General features: G+C 41.2%; 1 protein-coding gene across 1 annotated transcript in view; it reads right to left on the minus strand.

Moving 5' to 3' along the window:
- Nucleotides 1-1,563: 1,563 nt before the first annotated feature.
- SLC4A9 (solute carrier family 4 member 9) overlaps nt 1,564-15,264 on the minus strand; it is a gene marked incomplete at its 5' end in the record, with an annotated part of 52,249 nt that continues 38,548 nt past the window's right edge. Inside the window, 8 exons of the mRNA XM_081324774.1 lie at nt 1,564-1,624; nt 2,362-2,461; nt 3,597-3,752; nt 10,267-10,440; nt 11,421-11,489; nt 12,637-12,709; nt 13,092-13,270; nt 14,372-14,533. Of these exons, the coding sequence (XP_081180900.1) occupies nt 2,408-2,461; nt 3,597-3,752; nt 10,267-10,440; nt 11,421-11,489; nt 12,637-12,709; nt 13,092-13,270; nt 14,372-14,533 (867 nt within the window). The 3' untranslated portion in view covers nt 1,564-1,624; nt 2,362-2,407. The remainder of the gene's footprint in view (nt 1,625-2,361; nt 2,462-3,596; nt 3,753-10,266; nt 10,441-11,420; nt 11,490-12,636; nt 12,710-13,091; nt 13,271-14,371; nt 14,534-15,264) is intronic.

The following is a 15,264-nucleotide window of genomic DNA, read 5'->3' on the forward strand; positions in this document are numbered from 1 at the left end:
GTTTTTGCAAAGTCATTCTTAATATACTGCAAAGTAGAATTCACGCAGGCCTTTCCTACTCCACGCAAGAAACGTGTTGCTTGCATTTATCATCCACAGATGAAAAAGGGTTTCTGAGAAATCAAAGGTAACACTTTAACTGGACAAATTTCTGAAGGGACAGAACAAGCATTTCTGATCATCACCGTAAATTTCTCCAACAGGAAAAAAAAATAATGAGGAAAACTAGGAAGAACTAGAATTCAAAATATTTATTTTTTTATTTATTTATTTATTTATTTATTTATTTATTTATTTATTTATTTATTTATTTATTCAATTTGTATACCGCCCTATTCCCGAAGGACTCAGGGCGGTTTACAGGGCAAAATTTAAAAACAATACAGTATAAAATTAAGTTAAAATAAAATTAAATTAAATATGGCCCCAAGAATTAAAATCCCAATTTAAAATCATTAAAACCCCTCAGTCCAGGCCCGATAGCTCAAAGAGCCAGGTTTTTAGGTCCCGGCAAAACGAACGAAGGTCAGGGGCAATCCGGAGTTCCGTTGGCAATTGGTTCCATAGGGCAGGCGCGCCCACAGAGAACGCCCTCCCCCTGGGGATCGCCAGCCGACAATCCTTGACCGGCGGTACCCTGAGGAGGCCCTCCCTGTGGGAGCGCACGGGACGATGGAAAATTGACGCTGGCAGCAGGTGCTCCCTCAGATAATCCGGGCCCATGCCATTTAGGGCTTTATAGGTCATCACAAGCACCTTGAATCTCACTATACTAGGAAAACGCTAGGAAATTTTGCAACAATATTTCTTTTGACAAATTTTATTTAGCATAACTTTAGGAAGTTTTAAATAACGCAGGCAACCCCGAAATGACCACTGTGTCATGAATAAATAAAGGGTGATGTCACATATTATGATTTTCTAGATTCCATGGTATTTAATGGAATTGGAAAGCATATTCAACATGGGTGTATCCATAGCACAGCAAAATACATCTGAGAGACATATATACATATATGTTCATCAGCAGATTAACTCAGGTTCTATAATAAGCCAGCAATAAATAAACAAACCATACTTAACTAACCCATGCTTACCTGACTGTACAAGCAATGTCACAGAATGGCTAAGCAATTTTCAGTTTATGCTTCAATTTCTCAAAACATTTAACTCTGCTTTACATCTTTATGAGACCCATCATACTGTATATTGTATAAACGAAAACATCTGAAAATGCTGCCTCCTTCCATTCCTCCAGCTACCCAGAAGGCAACAGCTTGAGGCTTTGTGTGTAATGAAGAAAAGTGATTTGTTTCATTGCACATTCAATATTTGTTGCTTGTATTCTGTATATGACTCCCAAACTGCATATCAAGGACCCCACATTCTGTATTTGTGACACATGCTGTGAAGCAGTTAACAGTGAAAAATATCAAGGAACTAATATGCAATTGGATATGATTTCCTGAAAGTCATTTAATACTAAATGTACAGTGTAAGGGAGGAAATGCACATGCGTGCTGTCATTATTATCCTCTTCCGTAGTTATGAGATGACTTCCAGATCAAAGGTCTTCCAAGCAGCTTATAAAACAGATTAGGTAATACCCACAAGATGAAGGCACCTGTAAGAAGAACCAGCTTTGTGTAAATTTCTTCAACATGTCCCCTTAGTTGTCTCTTGTTGTGCTTGTTTAATTTATCGTTCTGCTCCTATCACAGCAGCTAATACCAGAAAGACATGTTTTCAGCCTACTGAGAAATCTTTATGAGATGCATACATATCCAAGCTTCAAAAAATGATGGCCATCAATAGAAATTAGTTAACGATAATTGCTTGTACATGCACAGGGAAAAAAAAATAAAACAGTGATGTTCCTTATTCCTTGGGCCAGCAGTGGAGCTCTTCCAGATCAGAGACACACGGGCTGTATCTGCCTTGGGGTTGTCACTATGGCTAAGTTGCTAAGTGCCACGGACAGACAAGCTTGGACGTTCTGTCCTCAGTCACAGTGATACAGTATTGCCAATGGCAACAGCATCTTTTTAGGTAAGAGTGAAACTGGCAAAACCTATGCCAGGAAGAGTAAAACACAGGATGTTTGCTACCCTAATAAAACCAGGGTTTTTGAGGCAGCCAGGTTTTTTTTTTTCCTCTTCACATGTATTTTTCCCTCACTTCCAATCTCTTACTTCATGCAATAGCAAGAAAGGGAACTCTTAAGGATTACATTCCCTCCACCTGGATACTGTAGTCCCACAGTTGATTGACTATCACACTCATAGTAAACATTTTATTCTCTGTTTAGTCTAAATTTCCCCATAGGCTTGTTTTTTTTTTTAAAAAATGTTGCTTACGTACCCTCCATGTTCATCTCTGGCTTGTCAACTGATAGATATCTCTTCATCTAGTTCACAGAGATATTGATTTCTGGCCCTTTTTCTAGGTACATAAGTTCAGACTAAAAAATGAGCATAAGTCAAAGAAACAGTTATTAGAAGGAGAGAAGTAATATACCTACTCACTCGTGCTTTTGATATATTTTCCCCCTCCCTCAGAAAATGATTTTATAACCTTTGAAGAGACAAAAATACAATGGAGAAAAAGTCACCTTACAGAGAGATCCTTGCTGCAGAGAGGATCTTTTATCCCTCATTCCATACCACTATCTGAAAATACTTAACCTCCATTCTAGACACTTGCTAGCTTTTCTCTAAGAGTGATTTGCAACAGTCCTACTTTGCTGAAAACTACAGTCTGTGGGGGCATTGCTGGAAGAGAGACTGCTTCAGCAGAAGATTGGGTAGAAGACCTCCAAGGTCCACTTATGTTATTCTGTTATCTTGTCAATTGTAAAAAATAAAACAACAACAACATATCTTATGAGTTGCTTGTGGAGCAAACAGTGAAGAGTACCTAGGAGCTGAAGCTAGTTATCAGTGGCTAGTATTATCCAGAAAAAGGGCATGGCTATTACTCAGCTAAGTCAAAACAATATTGGCCCTGAAAGGAATGCTAATAAAAGTCAGGGTGATAAAGATTTAAAAAACACAATCTTGAAGCCAGGCTGATAATCAACTAACTGAGTATATTTTCTGATAGCTAAAACTGAAGCCTGCAGAGGCTAGCTACAAAGGTGCCACTATTTTATCCTCCCAATGGATGTGAGCCCAAGTGGTGAATGAGGGGATTTCTTATTCAGATGTGCATATACTGCACATTATGTTCTTTTGAGTATTGTAAATGACAGCAAAAATTTAAAAGGAAATCTAGTCCCTGCAGTACCACAACTATATGCGGTTTAATGATTGCCAATATTGATCAACTAATTTTCTCAGACCCCAAAACTTGGATTGAGCTAATGTGCTGATTCCAAGCTAACCTGGATTACAGCTCCCCTTATTCTGAAAATGACTTCTGAAGGATTTGCCTGGTAGCGATAGGAACTCTCTGTCCATAAACAAGTCACACACATCTCACTTCTTCAGTATTTTACCCTGGGATTTTGAGATGGTGGTACAGAAAGAATTTCTAATTACTACCCAGTTTAGCACTTTCCCAACCTTGTTCATCCACCAAAATGTAACCATGCTCACATCTTCACTGTCGCTCTCATCCTGATCTTGTATCCTCTTCAGCTTTTCTTCTTCCTCTTTTTTGTCCTTTTCTGGCATAGTATCATCTAACCAACTCAGGTGTTGTAGAGGGAAGATGTATTCCATTGCCTTCCGAATACCCACCAGACCCAGCAGCTAGAAGGTGAGATAACCATCACATAAAATTAGTCTGCTTGTAATTATTAATACTTTAAACAGCGTTATTACTGCGTATACAACATCACAGAAGAAGATAAAAATGTATTAAAATGTCCAAGGAATTTACACTTTAAATGTTGAAAAAGAGAAGTGGAACCAAAGCAAAGACAAAGCTAATGAGGGATTAGTATGAGCAAATGTGGGCATTTGTTTTTACATTTTGGTTTGGTTTGGGGTGAGAACTAAAGGGTGATGCCCTTGACAAAAATGTGAGTTTGAAGAGGTGTTTGAATGAAGACAATAACTGCCATAAGGACATTTTGTTAGGGAATTCTAGGCATAGAGACATCCGTCCCATGACCCTACATGAATAGGTCCTGGTTATAACGTGCCCTCGCAACTTTGACTTCATCCCATTCCCACACCACAGCTGAACAACTTGAATGAGATGTATGCAATGAAATCCCTCTTCCCTGGAGTAAGAGTGTGATAGAGTACCATAAATTCTGGATCGTAGTGGGAAGTAATGTATCTGATGATGGCCTGCTTCTCTGGAACAGTTCCCCACCCCTCCGATACTCAGTCTCTGATCTGGATTTTGAAGAGCCATAAAAATGCCTATGCAGGAAGTCTTTTAAGATGTGGAAGTTTAGCTTAACTTCATCCTGTTATAGGAAGTTGAACAGAATGATGTGATTTTTTTTTTGCATCCTGCAGTTAGAATCTATGGGAATTAATAGCGTAGCATTTTTTATTTTTTATTTTAATTCCATTTATATCCCGCCCTTCTCCGAAGACTCAGGGCGGCTTACAAACTTAGCAGATGATTACAAGCATATCAGATGATGATAAATAATAACAGTAGTCGTCCCAGCGCTGAGTTTTGGGGCAAGCCCTAGGGAGCTGATGTGATATAGAAGAATATATTTCTATGGGGATGAGTCACAGGTGGCATGATGGACACATTGGGCAAGTTATTGCAGGTCCCCACTTCTGGTACTTCTGCTCCCCTTTGACCAATAATAGGATGGCTAGGCGTTATTGGTTCAGGATGCTTGTGGGGTGACATGATGGGTGTAGTGATGGGATTCAGCCAGTTCGCACCACTTTGGCAGAACTGGTAGCTAATTTTTTGTTGCCCAGGCCCAGAATTGACTTCTGGAAATGGCATCCACACAGAGAACCAGTTGTTCACGTATTTGAATCCCACCACTGGACAGGTGGGTATATATTCTGTGGTTTGCATCACAGAAAGCTGATTGAGTGAGGCCAGGGATGTTGCCATATCTGAGATCATTCTAATAGACCTGGCTTTTGCCTCAATATGGATTCAAGATGAATTATATTAGTCTTCTGCCATGATCAGATTGCTTTTTAGTTTTATGCACATTGTTAGCATATTTGATATCTGTAGGGGTAGGATTTCTGAGACAATTTGGGGGATTTCCTAGCAATCCTATGAGCAGTTTTACTACATGCCTTAACATGAGGTTGCCTCCAACCAAGGAGCCGTAGAAGCTAAAATGAATAAAGAGAACCTAGAATGGTATAAAATGAAGTCACTTTGACCAAATGCAGTTCCATACCCATATTTAAGAGCATGCTTAGCGTGCTTCATGTTTAGTGAATATGTAGATTCACATCCAGTGACTCTGCTTAAGATTACCTGTTCCTTTACCTGGCCCTGTGAACCGCCCTGAGTCCCTAGGGAGAAGGGCGGTATACAAATCAAATAAAACTGAAACTGAAACTGAAACTTTAGGAAAAAAGAGAGGTGACAATCCTCTTGCAGTTTGCCGTGACATTTGTGAACCATTTCACAGGTACAATTATTCAGTTTCACTCAGAGTTGGGTACTACTTGGGTGCGGGCCAGGCAACATCTTACTAGACTATCTAGCATTTGTTTGTTTGTTTGTTTTTTGAATTTGTGAAGGCCAAGAATGCAGTCAGTCTCTTAATGGCATGAACTCTGCCATCTGTGAGCAAAATGACAACCTGTTTTGGTCATATGGGTAGCCAGGCAAGGGCCACGGTTAATCTTTTCTTGAGGGAAAGAGTTGGGTTCTCCCTTGCAGAAGATGATCATATGCCCCATTCTGAAATGGCAATTGATCTAAGGGTGGCATGGTGGCTTAGTGGTTAAGATGCTGGGCTGGTTGGCTGGAAACTGACTGGAGACCCGAACGCCACACAACAGGATGCACTCCCATCCTCACCCCAGCGCCTGCCAACCTAGCAGTTCAAAAGCATGCAAATGCCAATAAATAGGTACCACTATGGTGGGAAGATAACAATGCTCCGTGATGTCATGCTGGCCACATGACCACAGAAATGTCTTCGGACAGCGCTGGTTCAGTGGCTTTGAAACAGAGATGAGCACCACCCCCTATAGTTGGCAATGACTAGTGGAGTAAAATCTGCAGGGACTCCTTTACTTTTACCTTTACTTCACCATGTCTTGGTCTAGCCCAGGGGTAGGCAACCTTGGCTCTTTTATGAGTCAGGGACTTCAACTCCCTGAATTCCTGAGCCAGCCATGCTGAGGGGAAAGAGAGAGGTTTCCAAGCTAAGCCATGCTGGCTCAGGAATTCTGGGAGTTGCAGTCCACGAGTCATTAAAGAGCCAAGGTTGCCTACCCCTGATCTAGCCCTTCTTGAGAACACCTTGCCTCATGAGTTACACGATGCCCTTCAGAGTAAAAATATTTGTAAAATACTTTTAGAAAACTATTTAGGATCGTTTTGTTCCATAGGGTAAGTAACAAGACATAGAAAGGCTGCCTTAGGAATGGGGTTTATTCTGATTATTATTTGTATTTCTTGGAGGTTATTGGTTATACTTTTGTATTTTCTTCTTTTGTTATACAGTAAACTGCTTTGCCTTGGTGGAGCAGTGGGCTAATGCCTCCTTAAGTAACACCAGCTGCCTGCAATTATTGCAGGTTCGCATCCCACCAGGCTCAAGGTTGACTCAGCCTTCCATCCTTCCGAGGTAGGTAAAATGAGGACCCAGATTGTTGGGGGCAATTAAGCTGACTTTGTAATAATGCCGCTTGGGGGGTGTATGAAAGCCCTAATAAGCAGGCATATACATAGAATGAAGGCTACTGCTAAGCTTGTAAGCCGCCCTGTGTCTTCGGAGAAGGGCGGGATATAAATGGAATTAAAATAAAAAAAAATAAATAAATCCTTTGAAGTAGGCAGTATATAAACATGTTCATATGTCTGTCTGTCTGTCTGTCTGTCTGTCTGTCTGTCTGTCTATCTATCTATCTATCTATCTATCTATCTATCTATCTATCTATCTATCTATCTATCTATCTATCTATCATCTATGGCAGACATGTCAAACACAAGGCCCGGGGGGCGGATGTGGCCCACGAAGTGGTTTCATGTGGCCCGCGAAGCCATCCTGGAAATAGTAAGGGAACGGCCCCCGCTGTCTTGGCCCCGGCCCTGGCTGGCCAGGAGCCAATGTACAATTTTGTGGTGGTCATCTATGCTGAAATACATTCAGTCTCAGCTCCACAAGGCCATCTGAAAACAGCGAGGGACCGGCCCGTGCTGTGTCGGCACTGCCCCCTCGGCGCATGCTGGGGAGGTATCACCCTTTGTGAGGAATGAAGAAATGCACCATCGCCTGGAAGTGGCCAGCACATGGCCCTGCCTACTTCAGGCAGGCTAGGGGTTGGGTAGCGTTGTGCTTCTCTTCAGATTCATGCCACCCGGCTCAGCCTCTCGACACTGTGAGTAGAGCACCCTGCTACCTGCCAAAACCGGGCAGGCTAGGGGCTGAGCAGCATTGCACAGGTAACATCGACTCTCACGCTGCTCATGGCATCCCCTCCCATAGAGCCCATCAAGCTGGATATGTGAAGTAGGCGAGGGCCATGTGCTGGCCATTTCGAGGCAAAGGTGCATTTCTTCATTCCTCACGAAGGATGACACTTCCCCAGCTGTGTTTCTTGCCTGTTTTTCTCCCTCCCTCATCTCAAATATTTTCCCACCACTCTGTCCTTTGGAAGGAAGGAAGGAGAGGGAAGGTCTGAGGGAAGTCCTACCTTAGTCCTGCCCTGCTGCCCTTTCACCATCCCCTTGCCCTCTCCTCCTGGCCTATGCTGGGGGGTCTCCCTATTGCTAAGGAAGCTTTGGATACAAAGCCAGGTCTCCTCACATGGAGAGGGAATGGGCCTCCCTCTTGATTTTGCCCTCGTACCCATCATGAGCAACCTGGCTAAGGAGAGCAAGCACAGCCGCAGCAGCCTTGAGGAGGAGGTAAATGCAGCTGGGCACCCCCTTGGGGAAGTGGGGCTGGGCTTAGTGCTGTGGGTGCTTGAGGGCTGGGCTAGGCATTTGACCTCCGTGCCACTGTCCAGTCCCCCCCCCCATGGCCTGAGAGGAACAGTGAGGCTCCTCCGGTGGACCATGCCTTGGCACTTCCCTGGTCCCATCTCCTTCTGCCAGAGACCCTCAGATCTGTCCCACTCCTGCCCAGGCCCCCATAGGCACCCTTGACACAAATGATGTAGAGCTGGCCATTCCCACCCAGTAGGCCATACGCACTGCAGCCACGCCCACCCAGTAGGCCAGGCCCACCCTGGCCACACCCAGCCGCCCCCCCGAGGGCAACTGCAATGCTGATGCGGCCCTCAATGAAATTGAGTTTGAGACCCCTGATCTATGGAGATTCTCAGTCATCCAGGTCATAGTTATCCCAAAGGTACTTTTTCACAAGGCAACTGGACTTTCTTGTTTTTTCTTTGAAAACATTTTGCTTCTCATCCAAGAAGCTTTTTCAGCACGCAGATACAAACTGAGCAACATGGTATATGCAGTACAATGCAGTGAGCCATGTGCAGATCTGTACAATGGGGAAACAAAACAACCACTTCATAAACGTATGGCACAGCATAGGAGAACAAATCCATCAGGACAAGATTCAGCAGTCCATCTGCATTTAAAAGACAAAGGCCACTCTTTCAAAGACAGCAAAGTCCACATTCAGGACAGAGAGGACCACTGGTTTGAAAGAGGGGTCAAAGAGGCCATCTGTGTCAAAACTGAACAGCCCTCTCTCAATAGAGGGGGAGGGATATGACACCATCTATCTCCAGTCTACAACACAGTCCTTTCGGCAGTTCCAAGAAGGCTCCACACCCATTTGCACTACTCAGGGGACCCTGAGGACCCAGATAAACCTCCAGGTGGCCTCAATGTCTCTCTAAAAGAATGCAAATGACCAGCTGTCTGCAAGGAGTATAAATCTTTCCATTCCCCACCATGCAGTCAGAGCTGAAGAAGTTTCTTGGATGAGAAGCGAAACATCTTCAAAGAAAAACCAAGAAAGTCTGGTTGCCTCATGAAAAAAGCAGCTTGGGGATTTATGAACAATCAAACAAATAATTACAGCCTTTTAAAACGTTAATAATTACATAAAGATTAAAATTCAGGTTTGAAACAAAATAGAACCATTAAAAGCAACCAGATATTTTAAAATAATAGAATGTTTATTTCAAAATATTGATATAAAATATAAATGAACATAAAAACCCAGTATGTCTGATAAATATTCAGAAAATAACTAATAAATGGGTGCAGCTAGGTGGAATGAGTTTTTCTCCAGGTTAAATAAATTAAGGATTGCACAGATTGTGTAATAGGACAAGGCTTTTCAACCAGTGGTATGGGTACCACCTGTGGTACATTGGCACCTGGCAGGTGGTACGCCACCATCCTAGAAAAGTGGTAGCGGGGGAGGGGAATGGCAGCACCACACAAGCCTGAGCAAGAGATGGCTGGAGCTTCAGGGCTGTCCGGGCTCAGTGGAAGTACCAGGATCAGCGCCAGGCTCCAGCTGGAGCTTGGCACTGATCCTGGCGCTTCTCAGTCCAGAAGAAGCGCCAATCAGCTGGAATGTTGCAGCATCTCCAAGGTCTTGTGATTTACATTCAGATGCTTGGGAACTGATTCATATTTATGATGGTCACAGTGTCCCAGGGTTATGTGAAGTGACCAGAACCTGCTGAAAGCTCCCAGCAGGTGGGGGGAATAAAAACCAAACACCCCCCCACCCCACCCCCGCAGCCAATCCTCAAAAGAAATGCTCACAACAATGAAAACCTCGGACAGGGGGAAGAGTGCTACTGGGCAGGGAGGCAGGTGTCTTGCTCAGCTGTGGCTTGGGGGTAATTTTTCAGTGCCATTGTAACTTCGAACAGTCACTAAGCGAACTGTTGTAAGTTGAGGACTACCTGTACTTCATCACTTCTTTCCTTTTTTTTGGCCATCAAGTTTTTGACACCTTGCTAGGCGACTGGTGGTACATGGATATTGCCATATCCTAAAAGTTGTACAATGGGTGAAAAGGTTGAAAAGCCCTGTAATAGGAGGTAGAATGCTATGGATAATAAACAGCTTTTCTGTACATAGGAAAAGATCTTGGGCAGATTCACTAATTGTCTGCATGATATATGGCTGTACTACAAGAAATTCATGTCTAAGGCCTCTTACCATTAAAGGGAAGATGATGGCAGCTGCAGTTGACTTAATGAGCCACAGGACAGCAAGGCAGAAGATCTGAATGAAGGTGTAAAGATGCACTTGGCATAGTGGAACGTGGCGTAGATAAATGAAGTCTGGCTGGTGTTTAGCAGGCATCAACAAGAGTTGAAGTCTCTCCATGAACTGGAAGAAATGAAAGCAAGAAATATAGTGGGAGCTCCCCAGCAGAAATCAGTGTCTGCCCGCTTCTATCTCTGATATCAGATTGGCCCTGCCCAAGTTATTTCAGGAAGCTCCTGGGAGGTGAAGGATTCTTTTGAGTTTCTTTTGATGTGAATGCTTCGTCAGTATATGGGATTTTACTTATTACACATTGATTATTACTTATTATGCATTGTTATGTTTTAATGTTATTACCCTTTTGGGTGATCTGTAAGCCACTCAGAGTCAGACATGATTGCAGAGGCATAGGAAAATAAATGAATATTCCATCCCTGCCTGGAATTGGGTGAATTATATTAGCTCTAAGATGTAAAAAGAGAATTCCCAATACATTTCAGGGTTGCTTGGCTAAGTGTGACTTGCTTCCCATTTTACAACTGAAATTACAAATCTGGAATAGTAAATGAATCAAGGGCTGATCTAGCCTCTCTCCTTACACATTAAGAATGCTCTGTGCTCCAGCTTTACTTTTAAAACTACCTCTTGCATGCATTTATCTTCTGCTTTATTAGCACTGCGGACTTCTTTGTAGTGGTTAAGCCAGCAAGCTAGTAACCAGAGACTGTGATTCTAATCTGGCCTTGGGCATGAAGCCATCCATGTGACCTTGGGTTAGTCACTCTCTCTCAGCTGTAGAAAAAAGGCAGTGGCAAACTACTATTGAAAATTTTGCCCAAAACACTATAGGGACTAATCCAGACAGTGCCCAGGAGTCAAGACTTGATACAAAGGCACAAAACAAACAAGTAAACAAAACTCCCACAACTTCTTGAAAAGGAGTACACAAACATCCATGAGACCTTAATTATAGACATTATTCAGACATATGTCTTAGAAAATATTAGATACTCTGCTGATTGAATTAAACTTCATCAAAAGTCACACTACCGCCATCCCCAACCCTGCAGAATGTATTTCTACAACTTTTTTTTTGCACTCACCTGAATACTGCTAAGTGCAGATATACCCATATAAAAGAAAATGCCATACAGCACAGGCATTGGGATAAACTTGGGATATGAAAGAAAGAAAATTAATCACATTTAAAGTATAAGTCACAAAAGACTGTCTTTAAGGTCAGTAAAACATTACTGTCAATGTTTGCTTTACAATGAGTTGATTCAAGTCCTGCACTCTGGGATAATACACAACATTTCTGCCTTCTTTTATGTGACATCTCTTCAGGTATTTTCCATTTCCTGTGGTCAACTTTCTCTATAAAAATTTGGCTATCAAAACCATCTATTCAGTCTACCTTCCCTTAACCTTTCCAAGTAGAGACGGATACAAAGGTTACATTATGTCATGGATTATGTAAAGGCTTTTACATGATTTCCAACCCACCTCACCCCCCAGTGTACATTCTGTGTAGCATTTTCTGTTAATATTTGTAATATTTTGTTTCCAGGGTCCTGCTGATTTATGTTGCCCTTCTCTGTAGCTGTTGCAGTTTGTCTGAGTTTCTTAAATTGTGGCACCCAAAAGCACAATGCTTGAACAGGGTTCTGTTCAATGCAGCATATGTATAGTAGTGGAACCGTTCCTTCAAAGAGAAATCATCTCAGAGCATGCACAGTCTTATTGAGCTGAGGTAACCCAGGAGTAAACAACAGTAAACAGTGGTCTATATTAAATGGTGGCTTATATTACACTATCTACAATATACACTAGGAACAAAATATATACACGTGGTAATACAGCAAACTCCAACATACAGCAGTTACAACAGGAAACGGACGAAAGAGAGAGATACTCCAGCAAAAGCCTTCCCTTTTATACTCAGGCTCTTAAAGGGATACAGACTCCTGTTGAGTCATTCCTGTCATTGCATCATCCACCCTATGTTACATTACATCATTACATAAGCTGTTTAGCTATTAAATTATTACCTTGACAAATCAAACAGTCACAATCACACATCTGTGAGGTCTGTATTTTTCACTCTAGTTCACAAAAATGAGAACAAATCCCATAGCCAGTCCCTTTCTGTTCCAATTCTTTCCAGCAATACATTAGGCTGAAATTCAGACAACTGAATTCAGTTTGCTACCAAAGTATTTTAGACAGCAAAATGAAAACTTCGCATAAACAGTGGGAGATGAAATAACAGATCTATGTATTAAATACTTATATGAATACTTTAAAAACTAAAGTCACCTTGAGCACAGGAGCAAGGAATACAGACAATCCTGTGAGAATAAAGACCACCAATCCTGTTACTCTCTGCTCCCTGTAAGAAGAGCGTTTCTAAGTTAGACCTTCATATTTCAATCATTTATTGATCCTCATAAGTCATAAATCGACCCCCAATCTTCCTAAGCCAGTCATCTACCAATCCCACACAAAGCCTTCATTATGTTATCCAGCAAAACGGGGTGGACACCAATCAATTTACTTCCTATTATTTAATACGGTCTTCCCTAATTTGGTGTAATCCAAATGTGTTGTATTAAAACTACAAGTCCCAAAGTGAGCATAGCCTTCAGGAGTATTGTTTGTGAGCGTTGTATATATTGCCATGTTGGAGAAGGCTAGTGTAGATGAAAGAGACTCAGTGACAGATAATAACACCTCCATTTTAAATCCTTAAAAGTGCGGTCTGCTTCTAATACCTGATTCCAAGGAACTTTGGCTGTTCTCCTGGAGCACTAGTAGTGCTTTCTTTCTTAAGGCTGTCCATATGCGCCAGAGATATGACTGTGGCGGACACATACCAGGGCAAGCCCATAAACGATGTAACAATCATCAGTAGGGAAACACAGAGGAAATCCAGATGAAATCCTGCCCCTTTCTGCAAGAGAACATTGGAGATAGTGCTAGGAGAGGTGGGATGGGTTATGCATGACAAAAGTTTAGACTGTGAACCCTTTAATGGAATGGAACAGATGACATTTTCATAAGTTGTGTGGCTTGCATAATTGATTATGCTTCTAGAATTTCACCACCTGGGTTAGAGAATTTTATGTAAGATTTTGTACATCAACCCCATTTCCTTAGGAATATAAAAAAAGAAAATCTTAGGTTTTATGTTGCATATGGTACTAAGAAATTCTATATATTGTCTATTAAATTTGGAGAAATATTTATTTCTATTTCCAGCTTTTGGTAACTAATGCTTTGCCTTTTACCTTTCTTCTGATATTCGTTTTTACAAATAAGGGAGCAGGGGTTTCTTCACACCAGAAACTGGTGAAAGATAACATAAAGAGAGCAAAATGAACAACCTGCAATATTTTATTTTATTTTTTATTTTAATTCCATTTATATCCCGCCCTTCTCCGAAGACTCAGGGCGGCTTACAAGCTTAGCAGTAGCCTTCATTCTATGTATATGCCTGCTTATTAGGGCTTTCACACACACCCCAAGCGGCATTATTACAAAGTCAGCTTAATTGCCCCCAACAATCTGGGTCCTCATTTTACCTACCTCGGAAGGATGGAAGGCTGAGTCAACCTTGAGCCTGGTGGGATGCGAACCTGCACTAATTGCAGGCAGCTGGTGTTACTTAAGGAGGCATTAGCCCACTGCTCCACCAAGGCTCTTTATGCTAAATTTATGCCTTCTTTTTTAAATAAATAAGCCTGGAAGGCAGGATGAAGTATGTGCCCCCTTTTTTAAACCATTTCCAATAACTTCCAATCTTTTTTTGGGTAAACTTCAAAATGTTGTTTATGCCCTATAAAACCCTTTAAAGCTTGGGTCCAGATTATATGAAAATATGCCATATAAGCTTACTTTTGCTTTAAAATCCTGTTTCTATAACATAATTGTCTTTGAAACACAAGCAATTGTTCTGGTGTTCCTCGATTTAGGGTTCAATATCCGTATGTTTAAGAGATATTTTCCAATAAAATAAAGCCTTACTGCATTCACAGCCCAGCCAACTACTGACCTGCAGTTTATATTCCTTGCGATTGAGAATGACAGCTGTTATCTGTTGATCCATGAAGATGAGGATGATAACTAGAATGGCAGGTACTGAAGACGCTAAGTATATCCACCAGGGATTTGCTCCAAATGGAAACACAAGCCAGCCTCGCTTGGGATTTGTAGGCTGCAGAGTGAATAATTGGAAAAGGTTAGCAAGACACAGGATGAGTTGGGAGTAGATAGCAGACATGTAAGCATTGCCTCTTAAAATATTTGGCAAATAATATCTGCACCTTAATTCTTGTCTAATCAAGAAAGAAATTATCAAGGCTGAATGACAGTTCCAGCTGATTAAATGGTAGAGAGATTGTTTCTATTTTATGGATAATTATTATAGTTATCTGATTTTTCAAAAATGGAATTGTTTCATAAATGCATTTTATGTCACCAATAAATAATTTTATATACTTTATAATTAAATGAGCATACTTTGTATATAATAATATGTATACCTAATAAGTGCGTGCATGAGAGTACCTTGTTTATAAAATATAAAGTATATACTTTACATGCAAAATACAATGATGTATCAACCATTTTGGTTCCAGAACTCAATGATTTAAACATTCTTATCAGAATTAGGAAGTCTCGCTCTTAATTTTAAGAGGAAAAAGAAGAGTTACTTTTAAGATGTATTATTATATTGCCAAAGAAAGTTTGATATTTAAAAAGGTTAAAAATCAGGTAATTACACATATTAAACTATAAAGTTAAATACAAGCAAGAGCAACAAGAGTCACAGCAGCATAAATTCAAGCAGAATTAAGGTTGGGTTAACAAATAATTTTTTAGCTGATATCAGTAGCTTATAAGGCTTAGCACAAAATACAATTATATGTAGGGCTACCACACTGG

Source organism: Vipera berus (assembly GCF_964194415.1).
Source record: "Vipera berus genome assembly, chromosome: 3".
In the NCBI taxonomy this organism is placed as follows: Eukaryota; Metazoa; Chordata; class Lepidosauria; order Squamata; family Viperidae; genus Vipera; species Vipera berus.